Consider the following 24,407-nt stretch of genomic DNA (forward strand, 5'->3'; position numbering starts at 1 on the left):
TCTGTGCCTCTTGGATTCTTTTTGGAGAAAGGGACTGTCACTTAGTTGTAGAGCACATGCTTGGCATGAAGAAGGTCTAACATTCAGTCTCCAACATCCTCAGTCCCATCTGTAGCACAGGAGTGGGGAACTTTTGGCCCTCCAGATGTTGCTGAATGACAACTCCCATCCACACGGACATCATGGCTAATGGCCAGGATTAATAATAGGAGCTGTCATTCAGGAACATCTGGAGGGATAAAGGCATCCCACACCTGGTGCTCCTACCTAAGAGGCTTTAGAGCCATTGCTAGTCAGTCTACACCAGCTGTGGTGGTGCATAGAGACTATCCTGCTATAGTATAGTATATACTTTAGAGTATACTATATTTTATAATACTGTAAAGACTTGAAGCTGGATGCACCTCTTCAGGGAGGTTGTTCCATATGGGAGGATCATCACTGAAAAAAGACCTGCCCTGAACCCCATGCACTTCATCCTGTATAGAGACCATTAAGAGAGCCTCAGCTGCTGATCTTAAAGGACAGGCAAGTTGGTAGAGTAGACGTTGTTGTAGTAAGAAGTGTTGTGTTGGATCAAGCCAGTCCATCATCTTGTTCTCACACAGGCCAACCTGGTGCCTGAAGGAAGTTCTCAATCAGGACTCTAGATCAAAAGTCATCCCCAATGTCATATCCCAGTGACATAATTCAGAGGCATGCTTACTATGTCTAGGAGCCATTGATAGGCTAATCCCATAATAATTTGTTTAATCCTTTTATAAAGGTGTCTAAATTGTCTGCCATATTTTTTCATAGTCAGGTTTATTAATATACTACATATTCTCCAAATATGTCTGTCCTCAGAGTGGTCATAGTGAAAGCAATTAGACCAGAAGTGAAGAGCTGATGGCCCTCCAGATGAAGAGAAGGGCCATAGCTCAGGGGGAGGACCATTGCTCACTGGTAGATCATCTGATTTGCCTGCAGAAGGTCTCAAGTTCAACCCCAAAACCCCAACTGAAGCTTGGGAGAGAACCTTGTCTGAAACCATGGGAAGTTGCTGCCAGTCAGTACAGTCAATGCTAAGCTGGATCCACCAATGGTCTGAATCAGCTACCTATGCCCTTTTATCTTGTTGGACTACCACTCTCATATAAAGATGATGGAGAAATTGGATTCAGTTTGTATTGAAAGTTCAATCAAGCAAATTTGTACTTTCCAAAACAATATGAGAACTGAAACTCAGCCATCCTTTGAAATTTATGCTTATCCGCATGTTGGGATGCAGCTCTCCAGCCAAACAATGTTTACAAAAATGCACATATTAAGGAGGGAATGTGCATTCAACTGCATATATTAGTGAAGATAACAGGCAAGGATCCATTATTTTAAGAGAAATTTCTTGCAAAAATAACATTCAAACATGTTTATTGGGAGAAATCCATACTAAAGATATCTTCATGAGTTTTTTTTTTAAGAAATGGCAAATTGTTGCAGAAATGTGGAGAACTGAACTTAAGATTGGAAAAATGTGAGAACCAAAATGGACAGATCCTTCCATGCCTACTGCAGACTGATGGATGTGGGGCAAGCACAACTCGTGTTTGGGTGCTTTTGTTTATATTCCAGAAGGAAGAGAGAGTAAGTTCTCTACCTAACTTCCTTCCTTTGTAAATTGATATGCTGAGGGAAGCCGAATTTCTCCTCCTTCCTTTATCTTCTTCGTCGACTGTGCGAGGAAAGAGGAGACATCTCTGTCTTTGTTCTCTCTCCTGCAGCAGGTGGGCAATACCCATATCTAGGCATTGTGCCTCCAACTCAGTTGGTTTGCTAGAACTAGCTATGCCTTTCCTTTCTACTTTGTATTTTAATAAATAAAGTAGTTTTTTTCTTATTTTACTAAGACTTACGTCTCAGTGATGTCAATGCAGGGTAAAAGCCTGCTACTTAGACAAATACACACACTGGCAAATGCAGCCCATAATGCTGTGTTATCCTCATATGCATAACAAAGCCTTATGTGGCCCAGTTAGCTAAATTGAATTGTGGGTAGTGCCTGAAAGCTAAAAGGTTAATTACAGTGTGTGATTTACAAAAGAGATCAAAAGGAGACTTCAGGTTGGGGGGGGGAAGCAGAACAAAATATAGGCAATTACGATTGAAGAATCAGCACTTAAAATAAACATCCCAAGACTGGAGAAAGACACTTATGCAATTTGGAGTCTTTGAATGAAGGTACTTTGGGAAGGAGAGGATCTACATGGAGTCCTGATTGATCCTGAACCCTCAGCAGCCGATCAAGCAGCCACTGCCTCCTGGAACAGCAAGAAAGACAATGTTAATCCTCTTATTTCTGCTTTACCATTTGTGGTGCTAAATGTTTGCATGGGCTGTAAAAATGCTAAGAAAATATGGGAACAGCTTGAGAAAGAGTATCAGAGAAAATCTAAAAATCATGTGAACTTTCTTTAGAAATTTCTGTACATGCTGAGGAAATCTTACACACAGAGTAACTGTGAAGATTTGGACAGATTTACAAGTCTGCTCCGAGAATTAGAAATGTGGGAAACCTTTTGATGAGGATTTGCAGAAAACTATACCAATGGCCTCTCTAAGTGAACATCATCGTGCCACTCCTTGCATACTACAATAGACATATCAGAATTTGGATCAGCTAATGGCATATCGTAAAGATCAGGACTATAAAGAAAGTCAGGAACAAGTTCTGTCTGAAAAAACAAATTAGATTGTGGGCAGAAACAGCAAACAAAGGCAGGATAGAGAGATGAGTCATGCCTGAAGGTACAGCAGGGCACAGATAAAGAAAGAATTGTTTCAAATGCAACTCTCTTAATCATCTTCAAAGAGATTGTACTAGAAGGAAGAAAGGTGTAAGAGTTGATTTTAAAGAGAAGCAAGATGAAAGGACAGCAAATAGCAAATTGAAGTGAAACATTCCAGTTACCATGTATCTGATGGAAAGAAAGATGATGATAAAACCAGACTTTTAATTGTCACTGAGGAAACAGCACATTTAATAAATAATAATAAGCTTTTTAAGAACTTTTGCCCCCATACACAGAATCAGGGCTGGCCCCAGGCATGCCAGGGCCCTTGGGCATCAGCCTGCCCTGGGCCCCTCCGCTCCCCTTTCGCGATCCGTGGAAGCAGTCGCAGGAGGGATCGCAGGACAGCAGCTTTTGAGCCTCCCACCATCCCCCCACTTGGGCTACCTTTCTCTCTGCTGTTTTTTGCAGCTGAGCACAATGTGCATGCAGGTTTGCCATCAATCAAGATGGCAGCTGAAGTTTCCCTAAGGGGCTGAAGCCTCTGCCTCCATCTTGGTTGATGGCAGCAATGCATGCATGTAACTCGCATGCATGCCATCAACCAAGATGGTGGCAGAGGCTTCAGCCCCTTAGGGAAACTTCAGCTGCCATCTTGATTGATGGCAAGCCGCAAAAGACAGCAGAGAGAAAGGTAGGTGAACCAGGGGAATGGTGGACACTTTGGAAGAGCCTGTCCTGTGATCCGCGGCTCCTGTCCTGCTTCCGCTGATCGTGGAAGGGGAGCTCCGTGGATCTACTTTGCAAAACATCAGAGGGTGTCAGAGAGCTTGAACTGAAAAATTGCATATTTGTTCCAGCTTTTAAAAATAATTTAATAAGCGCCAAGAAATTGGAACTTGGGGGTGAACTGCATTTACGTGACAAAATTTGTCGAGTTTTAAATCAAGAAGAAGTGTGTTGCACTGCAAAATTGAAAAATGGACTTGTGCATTCAGAATATTATGAAACTATGCATGCAAATACAACCAAAGAAAACTGGTTCTAGATGCGTACATGTTTGGCGCAGACGAATGTAATGTGCCAGCTTAGCCAGAGTCAATGCTCCAGAGAAGGAAAATTTGACTAGAGACATTAAAATTGGACAATGTAAATTCATAGAAAAATGTGAATATTTGTTTAAAGACAAAAAGTTTGAAATGAAAATTCCGTAAGAAAAGTGAAAAGAACAGGACAAAACCTCTAGAATGAATTCACACAGACCTTCCATGCCTCTAGACATGACTCTCCTCCTGTCCTTCCATTTCCATCAATTATTGAATATTGCTGTACTGTTCCTCTTTTCTTGTCCCATTTTGATGGTGTGTCCCTAGGTTGGAATAACAAGATTTCCAACCCAGGAAGGCACAAATGTTGGGCCACAGCTACCCAAAGGGGTAAGATCTTGGCAGTGGGCTTCTCTTCGTGTGAGCTGGACTAGTTGATGGCCTCATGGGTGTCTTCATCCTGAGTTTTGCCTTCACCAGCCAGTGCTCGGCTCACTGCTGGACTTTGGTGAGCGTTATTATGGCACTTTGGTGGTAGTTTGCCTGGGCTGCATATTGTAATGAGGTGTGTCTCTATTCTCCTCCTCACTAGGCACCGGGAGGTCCTAAGAGTCTTTATCCTCTATATAATGGTATAGTATGGAAAAATATCCATTTTTCTAGAAATTTACAGGTCTTGGGAGAATAATGTACAACATATAATATGCCGGAGTCCCTTTAGGAGGCACTGAAATTTGTTTAGACTGACCAGTTCCCATTGTTAGACCAGACTACTCTCACAAACAAAGGATTAGCTTATTCAGGATTGGCTTATTCAGGATAGGGGTATAAGTATCTTGGCCCCTTCTGTCAACTGAGACCAAGCTCATTCAGAGACAAGGGGTGGAAAATTGATAGAATGACAAGGAAGTTCCCAAAGTCACAGAAGCCTAATAGCCCCGTCTTGCAACTGAGACTGGGCATCCTTGGACAGTGGAGGTATGGGACTCATGCACTGGAAGAGAGGGAGGATCACATAATAAATTCATTTTCTTACTCCACCTCTGTCTTCCAGTAGCTATTCATCCCCCATTCCCTCCTGGACCTGCAAATGGGTTAAGAATTTGCACTGGACTGATGCCTGATAACCACTTGGGGCTCATACAACTCACAGTGGGAATCAAGGTGCATTGTGTTCTGTTGTGCAAATGTATTCTCCCAGACAGATCCAAATTCCAGAGCAAATATAGAGTCATTCATTGGTGATCACTTGTGGCCGAGTAAGATTGCCTTCCAAGATAAGGTATGCTTGGAAGATGCCTGTGCGTGAATTTGTTTTCTGTGGGGAGATCGGTGCATGACGATCAACACACTATCTTGACAGAAAAAGGCTTTCCAATGGCATGGATACCACAATGATTGGAAGTCTTTTATCTGCTGCAGCCTTCATCCACGTTCACAGCCGTTGTAACGTATATATTGTTATCCTCTGCCTGTTCTGCAGTTGAGGACTTTCTTGGATAGTTCTTTGTCTGGTTCCTCTCCCTTGACCTTACAGCCATGGGTGACCCTGCTGGGAGTACATGACTCCCGACGACATCGCTCATAGGGTTCATTGGAACATGCAAGCCCACTCACCACTACGAGGTGACGATCCAGCAAGCAGGAAAATATAGAGGAGCAGCTACTTTAACAACCAGACAGTTTTGATTAGAGGTGCCTTAGAGTTGCACTGACCGGTCTTTTAAAAAAGTCTCATCCCAGCTGTCCCTCATGGATACAAAGCCTACGGGCAGCTTTCCTCTGAAACCCCACCGTAGAGATTTAACAAGTCTCTTACCTTAATAGTTGGCGTGCCAGGGGTTTGGTGGGAAGTTGTCCGTGGTCCTCCAGACACGAGAGGGTGTGGGATCCGAGTCATGGCACCAGGAAATTGTGGTGGAAACTCCACCAGAGAAATTCGGACATCAGGCCAAGCAAGAATTTCTTTATTGAAGATCAACTTAATTAGAAAACATGCACGCATGGAGGCCTCCAAATGACAGCAGTGTGTAGCTGCTGCGTAGAGAGTTTTGACATGAAAGGATCTCTATCAATGTTTATGGTTGCTAGCAACGAGCTTTTGCAAGCTGAGTTTCATTTCCTCTTTGATCTGAACAGTAGGAAATTACCATGACCAGTACACAACACGTTTGACTCTTTCTGGAGGAAGCTTGTGGTTAGCTGCAGTAAAGGGCAGACAGCTATAGCAAGCTCAGAAACTCTTGTGGTGTACATCCTCCCTCACGCCTCTACCTTGTCACGTACTCAGCACATCTCACAACTCCTGAGCAATGACCCAGAAATCTCTGGACATTGACCCAAAAGGTGTCTGTTGCTCCACAGTTATAAATGTGAAACTCAATGTTGGATCCTCCCACGACACACACACTCAGCACATCTCACATCTTCTGACCAATGACCTAAATGTCTTTGTTCCCCCATATGGGTACATGTGGAGTTCAATGTTGGATTTCCCTCTGACACACACACACTGTAAATTCTGAATCTTTGTGAATGTTCAATCCATCTCTACATCTGGCTTTTGATGTATCTGCTGAATAGATGGTGTCACTCACGTGGCCTTCCTGTTTATGGGAAGAATTAAGCTGTGGGAAAAGGGACAATGAATTAAAGGAAGTTTTACACATGTAAACCTTATGAACAAGTAATAGCAGAAAACTATTCAATTAGCAGGGGGAAAATCAAGATATAGATAAGCACATCAAGACAAAATATTAATTAAATCCTCGGGCGGAAATGTTGTCACCTATGATTAACCTGTCACAGCACGGGTATAAAAGTGCTCAGTCTTCTTCCATCCCTTCAACAACTTCTCACCATCAGGCACTTGCTCTTGGTCTCCAGTTGACTAGGTAAGTCCATTTTTGCTCACTCTTAATCCAACCTTTGAGGACCACCTTTGTTAAAAAAGGGATGTATTTGCATTCACAGCAGGAGTGGGGTGCCCTAGCCCTCCAGTTGGTGTTGGACTGCATCTCTCATCTTCTGTGACATTTGGCTATGGTGGCCAGGGCTGATGAGAGTTGGACTACAACAATATCAGTAGGGCCACAGGCTCCCCCCTTGCTCCTCACCCCATGTTCTCAGCTCAACAAAGTCCTTGAAGGTCTTCTTCTGTGTTTGTCATGAGCTTTCTCTGCAATACCCCCACCCCCTCCATCAAATCTACACTTTCTGAAACAATATGGGAACCAAAACACAGTTATCCTTTGCAATTTGCACTTTGCAGGCGGAAAAAAGTAATAAGTGGTCCCACAAGACCCTCTGCAAGGGGTCCATGGAAACAAAAAATTGGGAACCATTGAGCCAAAGTCTGTTCAAGGTGATGTTTTTGGTTTATAAAGCCCTATATAGCTTGGGACCAGGATACCTGAAAGATCATCTTATAAACCCAGTTGATCTTTGTACTCTGCAGGTGAGGGCCTCCTGCAGGTACCATCACATTAGGAGATCCATTCCGCACAACATAGGGAGCAGACCGTTAAATATTAGACAGACACCATCTCTGTTATCCCATTGGTGCCACCTGAAGACTTACCTTTTCCAAGAAGCCTTTTAAGTAGTGACATTATCCCAGTCTGTGTCTGTTGGAATTGTTTTCAATATGATCTTAAAGTTTTATATATATATATATATTAAAGATGTTTTGTTTTCAACATATTTTAAAAAAATGTTTTTAGTTTTTTTCTTCTTCATTCCCTCCTCAAACGTTTGTGTCCTCTATTTCTCCCAGATTCATCCCCATCACTCAACATGTCTGGTTGCTGGTCATATTGTGAACCTACTTGCGCCATTCCATCCTGTGCCTCCGCTCCGACAATTGGCCTTGGGCCATGTGGAGTTGGTGGCTATGGAGGCGGCTATGGAGCCGGCATCGGTAGTGGCATTGGTGGTGGCATTGGTGGTGGCAGACTTGTTGGAGGTGGTGGCGTGCCAGCAAGCAGTCTCGGAATATATCCTGGGGCCAATGTTGGATGCATCAGCCAGGTCCCACCAGCAGAGGTCGTGATCCAGCCACCTTCCTTCACTGTGACCGTCCCAGGACCCATCCTCTCTGCCAGCTGTGACCCCGTGTCCGTTGGAGGCTACACTCCATGTGCTGATGGATATTATGGTTCCGGCTATCCTTACAGAGGATACCTTGGGGGTGGCTACAAAGGTTTTGGCCGGTCAAAACGTGTCTGTGGATATCCCTGTTAAACTCAGGAACATTAGAGCAGGCAATAGTTTTGAAAACCATGATATGAACACTATATGGACCTTATGGACCAGTCCTTCAGAAATGCTGAGCACCTACAGTTTCAACTAATGGTTCTCAAACTGGTAGTCCTCAGCAGCTCTGAAGATCAGGTTGATCTGTGACTTACTCTGTGTTGGGCATAGCCAATTATGTTGCTAACCAAATGTTGTGAACCACAACTTCCATCACCCAGACCACTGACCCTGCTTGCTGGCCCTGATGGGAGTTGTAGTCCAACAACCTCTGGAGGGCACCATGTTGGCTAGCCCTGCTCTATGCTTTCCCTGATACGTATATTTGCTTTTCTTTATCTCCTTACACCTGTGCAATTGCCTTTGCTAACACCAGGAGTCTTCCTGTTTCCTGTGCAGAAATGTTCATACTTCTCTATAAATACAAGGATGGTGGTGAGCAATTCAGTGACATTCATAATTGCTGGTTTTGTTATGTTGGAATTTCATTCAACTGAAACTGAGTGTGGATCCTTGTGGTTTAGTTCTTCCATCTTTCCAATAAACCTTTTCTTGCATCAAAATCTCTGCCTCTTGAATTCTTTTTGGAGGAAGGGGCTGTCGCTCAGTGGTAGAGTACATGTTTGGTATGAAGAAGGGCTTAGGTTCAGTCTCCAACATCCTCAGTTACATAAGTAGCACAAGAGTGTGGAATTTTGGCCCATCCAGATGTTGCTGAACGACAACTCCCATCAACTCCAGCAAGCATGGTCAATGGCCAGAGATGATGATAGGAGCTGTTCTTCAGAAGATCTGGAGGGATAAAGGTATCTCAGACCTAGTGATCCTACCTAAGAGCCTTTAGAGCCATTGTGACTGATTCTACACCATACATCGAATACCATTTTGCAGGTGGGGAAAACTGAGGCTAAGATTTGTACATGATAACCTGGTGAGCCTACAAAACTGAACACATCCATTGCCCTAGTGAAGCATTTGCTTGCATTCTAAATCCCTACTAATAATCTGTCTGAATGGGAGTTATTGCTTTTTATTTCGGTTTCTGATTTGTCAATTGCCCCTCAGCAAACTTCCAAAGTGTTTTTTAAAGGAACAAGATAAACTAAAGAAATAAATATTATTTAAGATAACCTTAAAGGGGGGATACATTGAAATGCATTTACAAAACACACGACACTCTCCTCAGTCACTTTATAAAACTCACCATCTTCTCAGAGAAAGGAACAGGACAGCAGAAGTTGTATCTAGCTGTCGGGAGAAAAATAATGAAGAAAAAAATTCTTATGTATTTCATTTTATTTAGACAATTTATACACTGGCATTTGATCTAGCTACAGGGTGGTTTCTTACAAACTCAAGTAAGATAAAGAGAATTCACAACATGCATAACACCATCCTTAAAATACACAAGGCAACAACTCATGGCAACTCAACAGATAGCAGCTAGGGGAAGGGTCGTACCTCAGTGATAGAGCATCTGCCTCACATGCAGAAAGTCCCAGTCTCAGTTCCTGGTATCTCCAGCTAGGGCTGGGATGGGTCCCTCGTCTGAAACCCTAGAGAGTCCCTGCCAGTCAGTGTAGACAATGCTGAGCTAGATGGACCACTGGCTCTGATTCAGGACAAGTCACCTTCCGATATTCCTAAAGGCCGATTGAATTCATCCCAAGTGTGAAGTAGATGAACATGTGGGATGATAAGGCAGCAGCTGTAACTAACCCATTTACCTAACCAGGGCTTTCCTCCTCCAAAAATGCATCAGAAAGGTGCATCTGAACCAGCTGCCCAGTACTATAAAGACTTGAAGCTGGATGCACCTCCGCAGGGAGGATGTTCTAGATGGATCACCACTGGAAAAAGACCTGCCCTGAACCCCATGCACTTCATCCTGCTTGGAGACCATCAAGAGAGCCTCAGCTGCTGATCTTAAAGGGCAGGCATGTCGTTCCAGTAGAAGTTGTTGTTCTTCCATATAATAAGAAGTGTTGTGCTGGATCAAGGCAGTCCAGCATCCTGTTTTCACTCAGGGTAACCAGATGCTTGCAGGAAGCTGTCAGTCAGGACTCTAAGGCAATAATTCTCCCCCACTGAAATATCCCAGTGACTGATATTCAAAGGCATGCTTACTATAACTAGGAGCCATTGATAGGCTAATCCCATAATACGTTGCTAAATCTTCTTGTATAACTGTCTAAATTGTCTGCCATATTTTTTCATAGTCAATTTTATTAATATACTACATATTCTCCAAATATGTCTGTCCTCAGAGTGGTCACAGTAAAAGCAATTAAACCAGAAGTGAAGAGCTGATGACCCTCTAGGTGAGAAGGTCTGCAGCTCAGGGGGAGGACCATTGCTCAGTGGTAGATCATCTGATTTGCCTGCAGAAGGTCTCAGGTTCAGCTACAGAATCCCAACAAAATCTTGGGAGAGAACTTTGTCTGAAACCATAGGAAGTTGCTGCCAGTCAGTACAGATAATTCTAAGCTGGATCAACCAATGATCTGAATCAGCTACCTATATTTCTGTGTCTTGCTGGACTACCACTCTCATATAAAGATGAAGGAGAAATATGATTCAATTTGTATCTAAAGTTGAATCAACCAAATTTGTACTTTCCAAAACAATATGAGAACTGAAACTCAGCCTCCTTCGAAATTCACACATCCAAATTTTGGGATGAAGTTCTTCAACCAAACTGTGTTGACATAAATGTATATATTAAGGAGGAAATGTGCATTCAAATGAATAAATTAGTGAAAATAGCATGCAAAAATGCATTATATTAAGAAAATTTCTTGCAGAAACAACATTCAGACATGTTTATTGGGAGAAATCCATACTGAAGATATCTTCATGAGCTTTTCAAAAAGGAAATAAATGGCAAATTGTGCAGAAATGTGGAGAACTGAATTTAAGATTGGAAAAATGTGAGAACCAAAACTGACATATCCTTTCATGCCTACTGCAGACTGATGGATGTGGGGCAAGCACAACTCGTGTTTGGGTGCTTTTGTTTATATTCCAGAAGGAAGAGAGAGTAAGGCTCTCCATCTGATTCGGCTTGCCTACCTTTACCTGTGCTGTTCTCTACCTAACTTCCTTCCTTTGTAAATTGATATGCTGAGGAAAGCTGAACTGCTCCTCCTTCCTTTATCTTCTTCGTCGACTGTGCTAGGAAAGAGGAGACATCTCTGTCTTTGTTCTCTCTCCTGCAGCAGGTGGGCAATACCTAAATCTAGGCATTGTGCCTCCAACTCAGTTGGTTTGCCAATCAAGCAGCCACTGCCTCCTGGAACAGCAAGAAAGACAATGTTAATTCTCTTCCTATTTCTGCTTTATCATTTGGGGTGCTAAATGTTTTCATGGGCTGTAAAAATGCTAAGAAAATATGGGAACAGCTTGAGAACGCGTATCAGAGAAAATCTAAAACTCATGTGAATTCCTTTATATATTGCTGTACATGCTGCGGCAACCTTTCACACAGAGGCTCTGTGAAGATTTGGACAGATGTACAAGTCTGCTCTGAAAATTAGAAAGTTGTGGGAAACCTTTTGATGCGGATTTGCAGAAAACTATACCAATGGCCTCTCTAAGTGAATATCATCATGCCACTCCTTGCATACTACAACAGACATATCAGAATTTGGATCAGATAATGGCATATCGTAAAGATCAGGACTATAAAGAAAGACAGGAACAAGTTCTGTATGAAAAATCAAATTTGACTGTCGGCAGAAACAGCAAACAAAGGCAGGATGGAAAGATGAGTCATGCCCCAAAGCCACCGCCACAGATAAACAAAGAAAGAATGTAACTCTCTTAATCATCTTCAAAGAGATTGTACCAGAAGAGAGGGAGGGGAAAGTGTTGATTTTAAAGAGAAGCAAGATAAAAGGAAAACAGATTGCCAAACGGAAATGAAACATTCCAGTTACCATGTATCTGATGGAAAGAATGATGATGATAAAACCAGATTTTTAATTGTCACTGAAGAAACAGCACATTCAATAAATAATAAAAATCTTCTTAAGATCTTTAATCCCCATACACAGAATGTAATTACAGCATCATGAGACCTTTTCTGTTTGCAAAGAACAGGCACTGTGGAGTTACTTTTCAAAAAGCCAGAGGGTGCCCAAGAACTTGAACTGAAAAATTGCCTATTTGTTCCTACATTTAAAGATAATTTCATAAGTGCCAGAAAAATAATGGAATTATTTTTATGTGACAAAAACAGGGAGAAGTGCATTGTACTGCAAAATTGAAAAATAGACTTTTTTGTTTGGAATATTTTGAAACTGTGTATGCAACTACAGCAAAGAAAGCTGTGATTCAGGATCCGTACATGTTGGGGATAGAACAGTCTTACATGACAGCTTAGGCAGACTCAGAATATGTATCAGCTTCGGAAGCAAGCAGACAGTTGGCATGGCTACTTGAACTATTCAAAAAATTAGGCTTCTCTATACAACCAAGGGTGTATAGAGGGTCCACAGGCACTGTGGAGTTACTTTTCAAAAAGGCAGAGGGTGCCCAAGAACTTGAACTGAAAAATTGCCTATTTGTTCCTACATTTAAAGATAATTTCATAAGTGCCAGAAAAACAATGGAATTATTTTTATGTGACAAAAACAGGGAGAAGTGTATTTTTTATTTATTTATTTTATTTATTTATTAAATTTTTATACCGCCCCACTAGCATACTGCAAAATTGAAAAAATGGACTTTTTTGTTTGGAATATTTTGAAACTGTTTATGCAACTACAGCAAAGAAAGCTGTGATTCAGGATCCGTACATGTTGGGGATAGAACAGTCTTACATGCCAGCTTAGGCAGACTCAGTGCTCTAGAGAAGGAAAAGTTTGGCTAGAGACATTAAAATGGATGATATGAGGAGGGCATTAGACAGGGGAGAATTCACCTTTCTTGTCCTCCTGGATCTCTCAGCGGCTTTTGATACCGTTGACCACGGTATCCTGTTAGATTGCCTGGAGGGATTGGGAATAGGAGGCACTGTTTTACAGTGGTTCCGTTCCTTTCTCTCTGATAGGCATCAACAGGTAGCATTGGGGGATGAGGTTTCAGACCCTTGGCCCCTCAATTGTGGAGTGCCACAGGGTTCTATCCTGTCTCCCATGCTATTTAACATCTATGTAAAACCGCTGGGAGCCATCATCAGGAGTTTTGGGCTGCGGTGTCACCAATATGCTGATGACACGCAGCTCTATCTCTCTTTTAAATCCTCACCGGAGTTGGCTGTGGAGACCTTGTCCAAGTGCCTGGAATCCGTGAGTGGGTGGATGGGAAGGAACAGGCTGAAGCTTAATCCTAATAAAACCGAGGTGCTGCTTGTGGGTGACAGGGGAAGGTTGGGTGTTGTTGACCTGAAGCTTAATGGGGTGAGTCTACCCCTGAAGGATCAGGTCTGCAGCCTCGGGGTTGTTCTTGATTCCAAGCTGTCCATGGAGGCTCAGATTTCGGCAGTGAGCCGGGCAGCTTGGTATCAACTACACCTTATACGGAGGCTGCAACCCTACCTCCCTATTCATCAGCTCCCACTGGTAGTACACGCCCTGGTCACCTCTCGATTAGACTACTGCAATGCGCTCTACGTGGGGTTACCCTTGAAAACGGTCCGGAAACTACAACTGGTGCAGAATGCGGCGGCTCGTCTGCTTACAAACAGCCGTCGCCGTGATCACATTATGCCAGTGTTATTTCATCTACATTGGCTTCCAGTTGTTTTCCGAGCCCAATTCAAGGTGGTGGTGTTAACCTTTAAATCCCTATATGGTCTCGGCCCAGTTAACCTGAAGGAGCACCTCCAGTACCACCAATTAAGCTGCCCGACTAGATCAGCCACGCAGGGGCTCCTCTCAGTCCCACCAACGAAAACAGCTAGGTTGGTAGGGACTAGAGAGAGGGCATTTTCAGCGGCGGCCCCCACTCTGTGGAATTCCCTCCCATTCTATCTTCGCCATGCCCCTTCCCTGGATATATTTCTCCGAGCCTTAAAAACGTGGCTCTTTGGACAGGCCTTCGGGATTTCCGGGGTGGGCTAAAACTTTTTGTGATTGTTTATAATTGTTGATTGCCCTATATTGTTCTATACTGCTGCTATTTAAAATGGTAATTGTTGACTGCATTGTATTTTATGCTGTATTTATATTGTATTTTATTGAATTTCAATGTGTACATCGCCTAGAGTGGCTTCGGCCAGATAGGCGACACAAAAATTAAAATTTACTTTTACTAACTTTTACTAAAATTGGACAATGTAGATACATAGAAAATATGAATGTTTAAAGACAAAAAGTGTCAAAGCAAAATTTCCTAAGAAAAGTGAAAACAACAAAACCTCTAGAATGAATTCATATATACCTTTGTTAACCCATTAGAATCCCATCACAAAGGAGACATTTTTACATGTTTACTTTCATAGAAGATTACTCGAGTTATACTACAATGTAACTACTGAGAGAGAAAACGTAAGTACTTCAGAACTTGAAGGACTACTGTATATCAGAATTGTATTCAGAAAATTTGGCAGAAAGCCACATATTATAAGATCTGACAATGCAGGAGAATTTGTGTCCAGGGCTATGCAAGACTTTCTACATGAGGAAAGCATAGAGTGCCAGACTATTGCTGTTCATACTCCAGAACAAAATGGGGTTGCAGAATACATGAACTCTTGGACATATGATTCATTCCTTCTGGGAAGATGCACAGTAACCACATAATACTGGGGGGAAGCAGCAGTTGCTGCCACCTATCTGCAGAACCAACTTCCGGCAGCTGCAACCAACAAGACACCTTTTGATTTAGGGCATGGAAGCACATGAGGTGTGTCTCACCTTCCTGTGTTCTGGTGCAAGGCCGTGCATATCCCAAAACCAAAGAGGTCAAAATTTGACGACACTGCCAAGCAAGCAATACTCATTGGATATTCTTCAATGCAGGAGGGATACCGAGTCATAGACCCAACACTGGTGAAGCTGGAGTATACAGAGATGTCCCTTTCGATGAAGGAAAGTGTGCACAACAACCAGAAGGGGCACCACATCAAACAGATGACAGTGAAATGGAATACGACACTGAGGTATTCTTCCACAACAGAAGGGATCAGAGTAATACACGAGCAGGGGAAGGCAAGCCAGAAGAGGCAACAGATACTGACAGATTCCATAAGGAAGAAAAGCTGCAGGCTGCAAGTGAATATTCAAGAAAAAGCTGAATGCTGAAGGAAACGTTGAGAGATTCAAGGCAAGGCTAGTAACCAAATGATACTCTCAAAAGTATTGACAAGGCTACCATCAAACATTTGCTCCTCTAGTCAAACACACAGCCATCAGAACTCTTCTGAGTGTTGCTGCTAACAAGAAAATGCAGGTGGAGCACATGGCTATAAAAACAACATTCTTGCATGGAGAAATAGAAGAGGAAATCCACATGCAACAACCACCAGAGTTTGAAGTTCCAGGAAAAGTAACCCTAGTGTGTAAACTTCAAAAATCCATTGATGGACTTAAGTAGGCTGCCAAAGCCTGGAATGAGAAACTGAGCAAAATGCCCTTGAAAGAAGGCTTTGTAAAAAGCATAGCAGAGCCATGCCTGTACAGCAAATTCAGGAATAACAGACAGACTCATCTACTGGTTTACGTGGATGATCTACTGTTGGCCTATCAAGACCCACCGGACAAGCAACAACTAGCGAATCATCTCAACAAGGAAGCTGAAGTGAAGTGCCTAGTTGATGTCACTCATTATCTTGGAATACAGATTGAAAGAGATGATGGTGCATCCTTCGTGCTGAGTCAAAGACTAAAGGTCCAAGATCTTCTTGAAAGTGTAGGACTAAAAGATGCACATCCAGCACCTACTCCAATGGTAGTAGGATACCTGAAACCAGACCACAAGAAACTACCATGGGAAGACCACGAGAGCTACAGACAATCATCGGGAAACTTCAATATATCAGTACAGTTACCAGGCCAGATGTGGTGTCAGAAGTGGCATACTTGTGCGGAGAAAAACAGCTCATCAACCAATAAGGACTGGGAAGCAATCCAGTGACTGGTGAGATATATGAAATGGAAATAGAAATGGACTGCCTTCAAGTCAATCCCGACTTAGGGCTACCCTATGACTAGGGGTTTCATGGTAAGCGGTATTCAGAGGGGGTTTACCATTGCATTGCAAAAATGAAGCTGAAGTTAGCAGTTACCCAAGATCCCAATCTAGTGGGATATGCCAATGCTGATTGGGCTGAAGACACTGCAGATACTGATACAGATGCAGATACACAAGTGGAAACATCTTTTTATGATGGAGATTCAGTGATCTGCTGGGCAATTAAGAAACAAAAGACAGTAGCACTCTCTTCCACAGAAGCAGAATATGTATCAGCTTCGGAAGCAAGCAGACACTTGGCATGGCTACTTGAACTATTCAAAGAATTAGGCTTCTCTATACAACCAAGGGTGCTTAAAACTCATGGAGTCGGAAAGGGTGAGTTCACAAATCAAGCACATAGACGTGAAGCACCATTTAGTTAGAGACCCCAGAGGTCTATTCAAGATGGAGTGTTGTTTAATGGAAGACAAGACTCCAGACACTCTGATGGAGGCCTTGGGCAAAGTCAGATACTGCAAGCTGTTAGACAACTCACAAATCATTTTATGTTGGCACCCACAGATATGAAGACTGGCACCTCATCTTTTACTGAAAAGAAAGGAATAAACATAAATGCATTATACCATTAACAAATCATATACAACATAAACATTCTCGTGAAAATAAATACAATTTATACACACACACACAAAACTCCCAGTGACAGCCACAAGAAGCTTTGGTGGCACACTAATAGCAGAACAAAATCAGCTCAGACCGTCAAAAGCCGGGGAGAAAAGGTGTTTACCTGCAACTGAAGAGATGTCAGCAAAGACGGTAGGTGGACCACAATGGGGAGATCATTCAACGGATGGGGTGCCACAACTAAAGAGGCCCTTTTCCATGTCATCACCCTAGAAAGCTCCCTGAGGGGGAAGACCGAGAGAAGGGCCTGGGAAGATCTACGTTCTGGAGGGATTCATATTGGAAGTCATTCAACCGTCTTCCTCAATCTTTGGGTCCCCAAATGTTTCTGGACTACAAGTCCCATCATTCCCAGCCAGCACAGCCAGGAAGTATAGGAAATGTATTTCAGCAACATCTGGGGACCCCAAAAAGCTGTTCTAGAAGATATGGAGGGTAGTGGTGGTAAAATGTAAATGTACTGCCTTCAAGTTGATTCCGAATAGTGGCAACCCTATGAATAGTGTTTTCGTGAGGCTGAGAGGCAGTGACTGGCCCAAGATCACCCAGTGAGCTTCATAGCTATCTGGGGATTCGAACCATAGTCCAACACCTTAACCACTACACTGCTGGCTCTCTTGTGTGGTGGAAAACCCACCAGAGAAATTTGAAGACCAGGTCAAGCAGATATATCTTTATTGAAGATCAAGTTAATTAGAAAAAATGAATGCATGGCCTCCAAACAACAGCAGTGTTTAGCTGCTGCGTAAAGAGTTCTGACATCATAGGATCTCTACCAGTGTTTATAGTTTCTAGCAATGAGGTTTTGCAAGCTTAATTGCATTTACTCTCTTATGTGATCATTGGAAAATTACCATTACCAGTACACAACATGTTTGTCTCTTTCTGCAGGAAGCTTGCGGTTAGTTGCAGTAAAGGGTAGGTGGCTATAGCAAGCTCTGAATATCTTGTGGTGTATATCCTGCCCCACCCTTCTACCTTGTGACATACTCAGCACATCTTACAACTTCTAAGCAATGACCCAGAATTCTCTGGACATTGACACAAAAGGTCTCTGTCCCTCCACAGTGGTAAATGTCCAGCTCAGTGTTGGATTCCCCCCTGACACACATACACATTGCAAATTCTGGATCTTTGTGAATATCCAATCCATCTCTACAAATTCCTAGCATTCCAACCTTTTTTTTTCAAAAAGGGAGATCTAGATTGCAATCTTCTTTTCCAATAAATGCACTGAAAGCACAACCCAATTTTAAACACCGGTTTTCATTCTGGCTTTTGATGAATCTGCTGAATAGATGGTTTCATTCACGTGGCCTTCCTGTTTATGGGAAGAATTAAGCTGTGGGAAAAGGAACAATGAATTAAAGGAAGTTTTACACATGTAAACCTCAGGAACAACTAATAGCAGAAAACTATTCAATTAGCAGGGGGAAAATCAAGATATAGATAACCACATCAAGCCAAAATATTAATTAAATCCTTGGGCAGAAATGTTGTCACCTATGATTAACCTGTCACAGAATGGGTATAAAAGTGCTCAGTCTTCTTCCATCCCTTCAGCAACTTCTCACTATCAGGCACTTGCTCTTGATCTCCAGTTGACTAGGTAAGTCCATTTTTGCTCACTCCTAATCCAACCACTAGCTTTGTTTAAAAAATGTATTTGCATTTACAGCAGGAGTGGGGAGCCTATGGCCCTCCAGTTGTTGCTGGACTGCATCTTTTGTGACATTTGGCCATGTTGGCCAGGGCTGATGACATCAATGATGGCTACAATGACATCAGTAGGGCCGCAGGCTCCCCATCCCTTGCATATCATTCTCAGCTAAACCAAAGCCTTGAGGGTCTTCTCCTGTGTTGGTCATGAGCTTTCTCTACAATGACCTTCATGCTTATTCCTGGTGGTAAGATGAATGTGGGGCAGAAGTGGGCCAACTTTCATGGAGGAAAAGTCTATCACTGACTACTAGCCATGATGGCTATGCTCCGCCTCCATAGGGCCACAGGTTCCCCATCATTGTTTTCTCTTTTTTTAAGCAGCACTAAAGGAACTATTATTGAAGATCCTCCGTGGTGCAGAGTGGTAAGCAGCGGTAATGCAGCCGAAGCTCTGCTCACGGCCGGAGTTCGATTCCAATGGAAGGAGGAAGTCGAATCTCTGGTAAAAAGGGTCGAGGTCCACTCAGTCCTCCATCCATCCATGGTCAGTAAAATGAGTACCCGGCATATGCTGGGGGGTAAAGAAAGGCCGGGGAAGGAACTGGCAATCCCACCCCATATATATGGTCTGCCTAGTAAACGTCGCAAGACATCACCCTAAGAGTCGGAAACGACTCGCACTACAAGTGTGGGGACACCTTTACCTTTTAAAGGAACTATGACCCTCCAGACGTTGGACTCCATCTTTCATTACCCTAACCAGCAGAACTAATGGTCAGGGGTTATGGGAGGTGCAGTGCAGCAATATCTGGGGGGAAAGAGTTTCTTCCCTGGTGTATTGGAACATAGGAAGCTACTTTATATTGAGTGAGACCATTGGTCCATCTGTTTTGGGAGGGGACTTCACCCTCTGGTGATAGCCTCTCTTGTGGAAAAGAAAAGTGTGGAATGGTGATGAAACCATCACATGAATGTGTTATAGGCATCCTAAAATATATATTATTTATTTATTTATTTATTGCACTTGTATACCGCCCGATAGCCGAAGCTCTCTGGGCAGTTTACAGCAATCAAAAACATTAGAACAGATATACAATTTAAAACACATATTTTAAAAGCAATTTAAAACACAATTTAAAACACATATTTTAAAAACAATTTAAAACACAATTTAAAACAATATAAAAACAATTTCAGACACATACTAAAATGCCTGGGAGAAGAGGAAAGTCTTGACCTGGCGGCGAAAAGATAACAGTGTTGGCGCCAGGCGCACCTCATCATACAAGTCATTCCATAATTTGGGGGCCACCACTAAGAAGGCCCTCTCCCTTATAGCTTATAAGTATTTTGGGGCAAAATGCTCATCAAATCTTCAATAACACCAAGAACCACAGCTTTAAAAAAGAGAGAAAACCTAATTTGTAAAGCCATATAAGAACATTTGACTGTTGTATATTCTATTGGCTATTAGCCTTCATTTATATATTGGAAGAGTTTCAAATTCTTGCCTATATATGTTAAAGAAATATATTCATCTACAACTTGAAATAATTCATTTTTCTGGAGGGGGAGAGAAATTTAATTCAATTTCCACTTAAAGCTGAGTCTATCAAAGCTGCACTTTCTGAAACACAGCTATCCTTCCAAATTTGCACTTATCTGAATTTTGCAATGCAGTTCTACAACCAAAACAATATGGGAACCAAAACATAGCTATCCTTTGCAGTTTGCAGTCATCTGAATTTTGCAATGCAGTTCTACAACTAAAATTGTTTACAAAAATGCATGTTGAAGTGCGCATAAAATGAATATATTAGTGAACATAACCAGAGCTTGGAAGATTACTTTTAAAAAGTAATAAATTACAGTGTCAGTTACATGGCCCCAAAAAAGTAGTAATTACTGTTACAATTACAATTGCTCTGAAAGTAACTGATTACTTTACTTTTCCTCCAAAGTAATCACTACAATTAGATTTCAGTTACTTTTTAAAAAAAGCCTACAAAGTGCTGGCCTTGGCTGCTGCCTAAAACAACATTAAAAATAAACAAACGCATACAGAGGTAGTAGAATAATTATTTTTATTCATAAGATAGCAATGGTGGTCTCTCCGCTGGTAAGGGTGGTGGGGAGGGAGGCTGAGGCCACTACTCAGATCTTTGCACGTCAAACCAAGTGCAACTCCCCCACTCAGCCAGCCAGCATAATCTCTCTTACTTAACCACCTCCCAGACCCTGCCCTGCCACCAACTAAGGGACACTCACTCAAGCAAACATTTTCCCCTGAGATGCAAAAAAGTTAAAATACTACAAATGCAGCCCAGTAGCCAGAGAGGGTGGTGGAGGCCACTTTGTGTGCCATGTGCAAACACAGTATTCACACACACACACACACACACACGAACGCACACATGCAGAGTCATCTTTCACCTCCACAGTTCTTTATCTCCATTCTGCTGCTGCCTCCTTCTCCTTTATCCATGTTCTTGACCTCCAGATTCTTTCCCCTCCAATCCATTCTTCACCACCATCTGTTTTTTTAAATAATTGTTTTCTCCACTCCACCCCGTCTCACTCTCTGCCTCCTCCCTCGTCGCCTCCTACCCATCCACAGAGCATAAGGAAAGAGCAACACTGCACAGAAGCCCAGTTTGAGGCACATGGTTTTCATCTACAAATCAGAGGAGCAGAAGACTTCCCCTGCTCCCCCCCAAGTAATGCCCAAAAGTAACTCTGGAAATGTTACAACTACTCCACAAAAGTAGTAAAATTACACCTAGTTATATTACAATCGAAATGTAAAGGAATTACCCACTCGTTACTCAAAAAAGTAATGAATTACAAGTAATTCATTACTTGTAACTAGTTACTTCCAAGCTCTGAACATAACAATCTGAAATGTAATGTATTAGGAGAAATTGCTTGCAAAAACACATACATTTGTAAAAACTGGATACCAAAATGTGTTTAGTAAAAGAAATTTGTACTAAAATACTGAGGAATTTTCATCAGTTTTTTTATATAAAAAGATATCAAATTTCTACAGAAATGTAGAGATCTCAATTTCAGATTGGAAAAATTAGAAACTGGAGATAACTTAAATTGGCAAGCTCTAATCTGTGAATTCCTAATCTGGAATAATTAAAACTCCCACTAGTTTAAGTCAGCATGGCTCATCTTCATGGATGGTAGAAGATGCAGCATTGGGAGGTCCATGTGCTTCTCCCTTGTGGCTTTAAAGAACAAACTACCAAACTGAAATTAGTATTAGCAATGATTTGACAGTCAGTGGGGAATGGGAAATTGGGAAATGGCTTAAGGTCCAGATGTGGCAATGGAAGAGGTCCTCTTTTACATCCTAACCAATCGAAATGTTGGTGGGATTCTGGGAAGAGCCTCTGAGCACTGACTGGCAAGGGAATTTTTTTCACCAGAAGGTGGTTGTATAAGAATCCCAGTCGTGAGTAGGGATTAATTTTATTCAAGGGTTTTGCAGAGCTCAGCAACCACATCTGGTGGAAAGAAAGGGTACTGCACCTGAAAAATAGGGTTTCCCCCCACATATTGCACATTTAGCCTAAGAGGGGTTCAGAAACTGTGTTGCATGAACTTCATATATGAGGTCCTCAGAATGTCTGTGGATTTGTGGTTGATGATGGGAGGTGACACATCTGCCAAATTGAATATTCATATTGATTTTTAACTGTATATTGCTTCTTTTATTTTTGTATAATGTTATCTTATTGTATTACAATTTGAATTCTATGGAACCACAAAGGCTACAACAGGCGGAAAAAAATAATAAGTGGTCCCACAAGACCCTCAGCAATTTTCAAGAGGTCAATGGAAACAAAAAAATTGGGAACCATTGAGCCAAAGTCTGTTCAAGGTGATGTTTTTGGTGTATAAAGCCCTATACAGCTTGGGACCAGGATACCTGAAAGATCATCTTATAAACCCAGTTGATCTTTGTACTTTTCAGGTGAGGGCCTCCTGCAGGTGCCATCACATTAGGAGATCCATTCCGCACAACATAGGGAGCAGACCTTTAGGATAGTGGCACCAACACTTTGGAATTCCCTCCCTTAAATATTAGACAGGCACCATCTCTGTTATCCCATTGGTGCCACCTGAAGACTTTCCTTTTCCAAGAAGCCTTTTAAGTAGAGACATTATCCCAGTCTGTGTCTGTGTTGGAATTGTTTTCAATATGATCTTAAAGTTTATATATGTGTGTGTGTGTGTGTGAATTTTTAAGATGTTTTGTATTCAACATATTTTAAAAAATGTTTTTAATTTCACCCCTCTTGTTTGCCACCCTAGGTTCCTTTTGGGAGGAAAGGTGGGATATAAATTAATCAATTAACAAACCAGAACATTCCCTCCGCTAATGTTTGTGTCTTCTATTTTTCCCAGATTCATCCCCATCACTCAACATGTCTGGTTGCTGGTCATATTGTGAACCTACTTGCGCCATTCCATCCTGTGCCTCCGCTCCGACAATTGGCCTTGGGCCATGTGGAGTTGGTGGCTATGGAGGCGGCTATGGAGGCAGCATTGGTAGCGGCTATGGAGGAGGCGTTGGTGGTGGCAGACTTGTTGGAGGTGGCGGCGTGCCAGCAAGCAGTCTCGGAATATATCCTGGGGCCAATGTTGGATGCATCAGCCAGGTCCCACCAGCAGAGGTCGTGATCCAGCCACCTTCCTTCACTGTGACCGTCCCAGGACCCATCCTCTCTGCCAGCTGTGACCCCGTGTCCGTTGGAGGCTACACTCCATGTGCTGATGGATATTATGGTTCCGGCTATCCTTACAGAGGATACCTTGGGGGTGGCTACAAAGGTTCTGGCCGGTCAAAACGTGTCTGTGGATATCCCTGTTAAACCCAGGAAGACTAGAGCCAGCCATGTTTTTGAAAACCATCATATGGCCACTTGACAAATGTTATGGACCATTCCTTCAGAAATGCTGAGCATCTGCAGTTCCAACAAATGGGTGTGACAATGGGGGGTGCTCAGCATCTCTGAAGATGAGATTTATCTGTGACTTACACTGTGGGTGGGCATAGCCAATTATGATGTTCTCCAAATGTTGTTGAGCTACAACTTCCATTATCCCTGACCACTGCAGTCCTGGTAGCTGGAGCTGATGGGAGTTGGAGTCCAACAACCACTGGAGGGCACTATGTTGGCTAGCCCTGCACTATGCTTCTCCTGAGATGTATATTTACTTTTCTTTGTAAAGTTCTTTCCTTACACCTGTGCAATTGCCTTTACTAAAACCATGTCCCTACTTCTCTGTAAATGCAATGATTATGGTGAGCAATTCAGTGTCATTCATAATTGTTGGTTTTGTTGCATCGAAATGTCATTCAGCTTGAACTGAGTGTGGATCCTTGTGGTTTAGTTCTTTCACCTTTCCAATAAACCTTTTCTTGCATCAGAATCTGTGCCTCTTGGATTCTTTTTGGAGAAAGGGACTGTCACTTAGTTGTAGAGCACATGCTTGGCATGAAGAAGGTCTGACGTTCAGTCTCCAACATCCTCAGTCACACCAGTAGCACAGGAGTGGGGAACTTTTGGCCCTCCAGATGTTGCTGAATGACAGCTCCCATCCACACAAACATTATGGCTAATGGCCAGAGTTAATAATAGGAGCTGTCGTTCAGGAACGTCTGGAGGGATAAAAGCATCCCACACCTGGTGCTCCTACCTAAGAGGCTTTAGAGCCATTGCTAGTCAGTCTACACCAGCTGTGGTGGTGCATAGAGACTATCCTGCTATAGTATAGTATATACTTTAGAGTATACTATATTTTATAATACTATAAAGACTTGAAGCTGGATGCACCT

At 42.4% G+C, this 24,407-nt stretch overlaps 1 protein-coding gene across 2 annotated transcripts; it reads left to right on the plus strand.

The window, feature by feature from the left end:
* Positions 1-18,385: 18,385 nt before the first annotated feature.
* On the plus strand, positions 18,386-24,001 carry LOC133375000 (chorion class A protein L11-like). Of its 2 annotated transcripts, none has more exons than XR_009760045.1 (2): positions 18,386-18,500; positions 22,973-24,001. XR_009760045.1 is itself a non-coding variant. In XM_061606428.1 (2 exons), the coding sequence occupies exons 1-2, from the start codon at positions 19,031-19,033 to the stop codon at positions 23,437-23,439; spliced, it is 534 nt and encodes a 177-aa protein (XP_061462412.1). In that variant the 5' UTR covers positions 19,002-19,030; the 3' UTR covers positions 23,440-24,001. The 2 variants fall into 2 exon arrangements, 1 of the variants encoding a protein (XP_061462412.1); XM_061606428.1 differs by lacking the exon at positions 18,386-18,500 and adding an exon at positions 19,002-19,097.
* The last annotated feature ends 406 nt before the right edge of the window (positions 24,002-24,407 follow it).

Source organism: Rhineura floridana, chromosome 22, assembly GCF_030035675.1.
Source record: "Rhineura floridana isolate rRhiFlo1 chromosome 22, rRhiFlo1.hap2, whole genome shotgun sequence".
NCBI classification, from domain to species: Eukaryota; Metazoa; Chordata; class Lepidosauria; order Squamata; family Rhineuridae; genus Rhineura; species Rhineura floridana.